Source organism: Ammodytes marinus (genome assembly GCF_949987685.1).
Source record: "Ammodytes marinus genome assembly, chromosome: 6".
Taxonomy (NCBI): Eukaryota; Metazoa; Chordata; class Actinopteri; order Uranoscopiformes; family Ammodytidae; genus Ammodytes; species Ammodytes marinus.
In genome coordinates this window covers 9,450,867-9,456,866 of record NC_137235.1, presented here as the reverse complement: position 1 = coordinate 9,456,866, position 6,000 = coordinate 9,450,867, and the positions used below count along the sequence as shown (strand labels likewise).

General features: G+C 38.7%; 1 protein-coding gene across 1 annotated transcript in view; it reads right to left on the bottom strand.

The window, feature by feature from the left end:
• The window catches only part of mad1l1 (mitotic arrest deficient 1 like 1), a 128,654-nt gene continuing 122,654 nt past the window's right edge, over window positions 1-6,000 (bottom strand). The window contains exon 18 of the mRNA XM_080029204.1: window positions 1-909. Within this exon, the coding sequence (XP_079885330.1) occupies window positions 760-909 (150 nt within the window). The 3' untranslated portion in view covers window positions 1-759. The remainder of the gene's footprint in view (window positions 910-6,000) is intronic.

The window sequence follows — 6,000 nt, the reverse complement described above, 5'->3', positions numbered from 1 at the left end:
CATAACTAACTGATATACTAATGGAATATAACTTCAAAATCCATATATATCCCAGCAGGACATGAATGAGAAAAAAATAAACAATTAATCAGACATCAGCAGATATTGGATTGAAATGGATTTCTTTAAACACTATCTTAGAAGGAGTTGTAACAACCAAACATTAATGTAAAACCTTTTATATGAGGCCCCGAGGGATAGGACACATAAACAATAAAACTATTGACAATGCAAAAAACATACACTGCAAATTCATAGAGCCAAACATGTATGCTTAAAACGGTATTTAACTTGGTGCAAAGCTTATTTCAAACTGCCGCTGTATAAAAAAAAAGGGGAAAAAAATGTGCCCCAAATCCAATGATCAGTGGCATTTGTGTGTCACTTTCATGGGAACTTTGTTCTCTTGAAAAAACTGCGTTCTCATAAAAGAAAAGAAGAAAAAAAAGAGAAGAAAAAGGCATTTCATTGATGAAATATTCAGCATACAAATAGGGATATCGAGTTGTGTTTCTCACCCGTTTGATTGCAAGTTGAAAGCATTCTGTCAAACAAGGTGTTCATCCTCCACAGCAACAAATCAGTTATTGCACTAGTCATATGTCAGATGTGTTGACATCGTGACGACTCTGTGAATATGATATGAGACAGAGACAAAAAGAGGCCGGCTACAGCTTGAAAAACACAGGAAATGAAACGGAAAAGTAAAATCCCATCTTGACTTTTCCAGGCCTGCGTCTGAGATGGCGTCCAATAACTTCAGATGGTTGTTTGTCGGCTGAAGAGGTCGAGGGTGACAGCAGAGAGGAACGCGGGGATGCTCTTCTGGTGATGCAGATGGAGAGCCACCATCTCTCCCAGAGTTGTGGAGAACTCCGTTTCCATGAGCTGCATGCTTCCATTGGAGCCCTGCACACACACAAACACTCAAGTTATTGATAATGTATAGGGAAAGGGTCACAAGTTTCTTGCTCTCCTGATACATTTCAAAGTAATGTTGAAAAAGTATTACTTTTTTTTTAAGGAGTACTAGGCCTAACTGTGGCCATCCATCAGTGGATTGATTTGGCAGGAAAGGGATCGATCAGAACACTATCCGTAAGTCCATAGCAACGTGAATTATCCTTGACGGTGGGCATTATCGAGTAATAACAGACCGTAGAATGCCTTGATTGACCAATGAGAACACACCATTTATCAGTGGCGTGTAACAAACACACATAAACACACAGACATCAAAAGACAACACACAATATCAAACAATAAGACCTGTGTTTTACACGTCACCCATCCCCAGGGAAAAAACTTTCAAAGTGAAGCAAGATCACTTAAAATGATTGTCTACTGGGGATTGTCGTGTGTGTGTGTGTGTGTGTGTGTGTGTGTGTGTGTGTGTGTGTGTGTGTGTGTGTGTGTGTGCATTAACAGCAGGGTGAAGGTGTCTAAATCTGTGTGGATTAATTAAAAGGAATGAGGAGCAGCTCTGGGCGATGGAGTGAAGGAGAGAGGGGATGCGGAGGGGAACGAGGGATGAAGTAATTAAAGCATTGTGGGGAGGGAGGAGAAGAGGAGAAGAGTCCCAAGACATGCTGAGAAAGATATGGAGACGTCTGAGAAATGTCCTGTGTCAATGTGTGGAAGAAGAGACGCAGATCTTTATTTGCCAATTATCATGAGAAGGCTTATTAAACAGAAGGCGAAGGCAAAAATAAAGACCAAATAAAGAATGAACAGGAGAACATTAACAGAAATTTTTCATACTGCACCACATTATTTCCCACATGGGCACTTTTCCCCCCTGGATGTCCAGTTCAGTACGTGTAAATTATGATTCTTAAATTCAGCATTATTTAAAAATGGAACACACTTCTTCAGCAATAAGACACTGATGAGTGGTGTAGCTGACGGAGTGAAACAAACAGTGAATCCTACTTGATAAGCCAATTAGTGTACACACACACACACACACACACACACACACACACACACACACACACACACACACACACACACACACACACACACACACACAAGCTCAGCTGTTTACTTTTGTGTGAACAGCCACAAATCTTCATTGGATGAGAGGAGAGAATAACTGAACTAATGACATTTGCCAGCTGACAGCACAATGCTAGACCGAGGCTAAACAAAGTGTTTTGAGTACTTGACCGACAGAATGACTTGCTGTGTCAATGTTGTACTTTAAAGAAACAAATATGCCCCAACATTACAGTAGCTTATTGTCAAAGCTGACAACAAGCTAGCAAGGTGCTAAGGGACATTTAAGGGTTGAATGAATACAATAACAGTTATTTCACACTTAATCCAGTTCTGTTTTAGATAAAATATTACATGATGTACAGTCATGTTATCATACCACAAATTGGTCATGGATCAAGTCTATTGTGGGACCGAGTTCACCGCACAGAACTTCTTATTAAAAGAGCAAAAATATAGAAAAATCGATCAAATTTAGATGTTTTCAAAACCAATTTATTTTCACCCTTTTGAACTGTTTCTATCCATGAGTTCAAAAGTTTAATAATTTAATTTCAAAGAGTACCAATCAACAGTTTTCCCAAATGAATATTCTAAATAAATGTGCAAGAACTCTGTAGAGAAATGCATATCTGCTCTATGAAAAAAGTATATAAAAAAATATTAAAAATAACATAAAGAACATAAAAAACAGCATCATTGAAGACTAAGAGAATGTGTTGAAAATGGACCTGGATAAACCTGATAAGCCTAATGAATATGTATTTGTGATGTCAGACCAATATCAGATACATTTATTATCAGCACCCCAAACTATTTTTGGTAATTGTCCTGTTTTAGTTTTTTTAGTATAGCCTACAGTCAAAGGTCTGGAGACAGAAATTAGGGAGTGAGGGAGGATGACACGCAACAAAAGGTCTCCAGCTGGATTTGTTGCGGTGTTGTGGTAAGCGTCTTAGACTACTAGGCCACCATGACAACCAGTCACAGTGGAGTTTTCAAGATTAAATGTATTGCTGTCATTAATAAAAAGTTAGGAAATGTAAAATAATAATTTAATATAAAATAAGTTGCTTCCTCTGAGTGACATGGTACTGTATATAGATGGTGAGGGGGTAAATCTTCTCACACAAGACTGACATTAACAGGGTTCCTAAAGTTAGATTGGAGACTTTATTGATGACCCATTTAACTATTAGAAAAAAAAGTTTAGAATAAGAAAACATCAGTTACTTTGGGTTGGGGACAAGTTGAAGACAAAACTACTTCAAACGTTTTTTTGTTTCAATTTGGTATTTTATCATCAGGTCAACTATAAAGCCAATAATGATAATAACAACAGTAATACAATTTCACTAAAAGCAATGTGACCTTTTCGGCCATTCCATTTGTAAACTATTTATAAAGTAGGCGTTACTAATTATATTTCTGATTAATGTGTTTAATGCATTTTAAGCCTTTTTAGGATCTACATGAACCTTGAATTAGATTTGGAGGAAATTCAAAGGCTCCTCCCACGGATCACACTAGCTTTCTCATGACTGCTGCCCATCGCTCTCACTGTCTCACTCCATGGCTTCATTTTCACGACAGTCCCTGCTATTTCTTTTCCCTGCGCGGCTGTCTGAAAGCTATGCCATGTCCTTGGGCTACAACTTTCATCACAGCCGCGCTCACAAACACGTGTGTGTGTGTGTGTGTGTGTGTGTATGTGTGTGTGTGCACACGGCTCTAGGAACCACGGGTGCTTTGGGAACATGGAACACATACATCAAAGAAAAACACTGCGAGTAGTTACCATGGAAATCTCAATGCCTGTAACATCTCCTGCTGAAGTTTTTCTAAGAAATAGACTTTATGTAAGACTGTACATGTGCGTGTGCATGTGATGGAGGCCTATAATCGCTGAGAAATCCCAGTCAGTCGGGAAAGGAAAATTCAGATAACAGCATCATTGTTTTGAGGAACACTAGAGACCCCAAATAACATTTGGGCTAAAAAGGATCCAATTGTGCGTGCAGACACACGGACTTAAACATACTGTAGATCTGTGGCTGAGCAAATGTTATACAGGTTTACACAGATTAGAAAAGGTTATAGACACATAATTGAAGCGGCAATGCCTTGGGTGTGAGGATAGAGAAGGGGTATTAGTGTTACACAGTGTTGGGCAAGTTACTTCAAAAGCGTAATGAATTATTTATTACTTGTTACTGTCATTTAGGAGACCTATGTGACCTATGCATCAGGAGTTAGTTACATTACAATATTACTGTCTTTGAATTGTAAGGCATTACACTACTTTTACATTACTTTTGCATTACTTTCACCAAAATAACAGGAAATATGAATTTGGTGTTCTTAATAAATCTTCTTGTTTTCAATGCAGCTCATTACACAGCAGGAGGTGACATGGTATGGCATAATGACTGAGCTAGGCTTAAGGCTAACAAAAGTAGGCTATATAATATAATGGTCACAGTTATGGCTCATGGTGCAATACATTTTATAATAGAAATACTGTATCTTTAGGTATTTATTTAGCTTATATTAATATCAATAGAGCTAGAGCCTACTACTGTAGATTGTAAAAGAAAATTGAGCCTCAAAGACTTGTTTCTTGCGTTCTGGCGACTTAAAAGCACAAACAAGTTGTTCACATCATCATCAACTTTTGCCTTTTTTAGTTGTTCCAAATAATCTGCTTTATCATTTTGCCATCTAATCTAAATGATAACTGACCATTATGTTTGTTTATCGTCTTCTTGCGTGACATTTTATAATAACAATAGTAGCCTAAATATATATCTCCTTTGCTGTGAGCTGGGGAGAAACAGACACGCTGGCAACTTTTCTGTTATCAAATTGGTGATTGCGGGATGATTTGGATGCAGCAGCCTGTTTGAATGATATGCTGTTGGGCGGACTCCGCCCGGCGGAGCTGCTTGACTCTCGGCCGAGTGCGAGGCATAAATAAATAAATAAATAAATAAACAAACAAACAAACAAACAAACAAACAAACAAACAAACAAATAAATAAATAAATACATAAATAAAAGGACTCGGCGCATCACCAGGCTACATAATAGGCTGGCCTGATGTGAAACTTCTCTAAATTATAGGCTACTTACTCAGGCTCGCCAACATAAAACAGACGCGGACATAGCCGCGGGAACATATTCTCAAAAAAAAGCTCAGTCTGCACTGGTCTCGCATGCAGCGTGATGGTTTTAATATAAGACTGGAGGTTTCCCCTACATGCGGCAGATGCGACATGTCTCTGTGTATCAGGGCTCGGAACTCGGGACATGCAATCGGATAGCAGAAGCTACTCCTCCGTTGGAGGGGAGTGGCACTCCGTTGTAAGGAGGGAAGTGATGTGGTCTCTTCTGGTTTCCTCTTTTACCCAGCGCAGCTTAAACTTGGGCAGTGAGACGGAAGCCGTTTTTTTTCTCCTCTGTGAATCTCGCGGTGTTGGCCAATTTGTATAAAAACAACAAACTAGTCAATTTTGCATTTAAAATGCATTGTAACGCGCGTTACTGAGATTTGTACCGAGTTACATATTACCATTTTTTTGCTGTAATGCCTTACATTACTGCTTTACAGCAAAACGTAATGCATTACAGTAATGCATTACTTCCTGTAACGCGTTACTCCCAACACTGGTGTTACACAAGGAGGTATGCAGAGGAGGGGAAATCCAATAATGCCTGCAGATTCACCATTTTGACTAAATATTGTTCATACAGCTGCCTCAGCAACAACTGAATATAAAACTTAACATTTAAATCTACTGAAGGCTTTCTAGTAAATTAATATTCAAATAAGGAGTCAGTGCTGCCGAATGATGTATCCGTACTTAATTGGTTGTTTGTGTGTCAACATATATTTGGTACGTCACGCGGTGGTGCAGCTTAAGTCTTATTTGTCTGTTCATTCTGCTGGCTTTGTGAGGCTGAAGGGGATTTGATGCTAACTCAAGCATGCTAACATGCCAA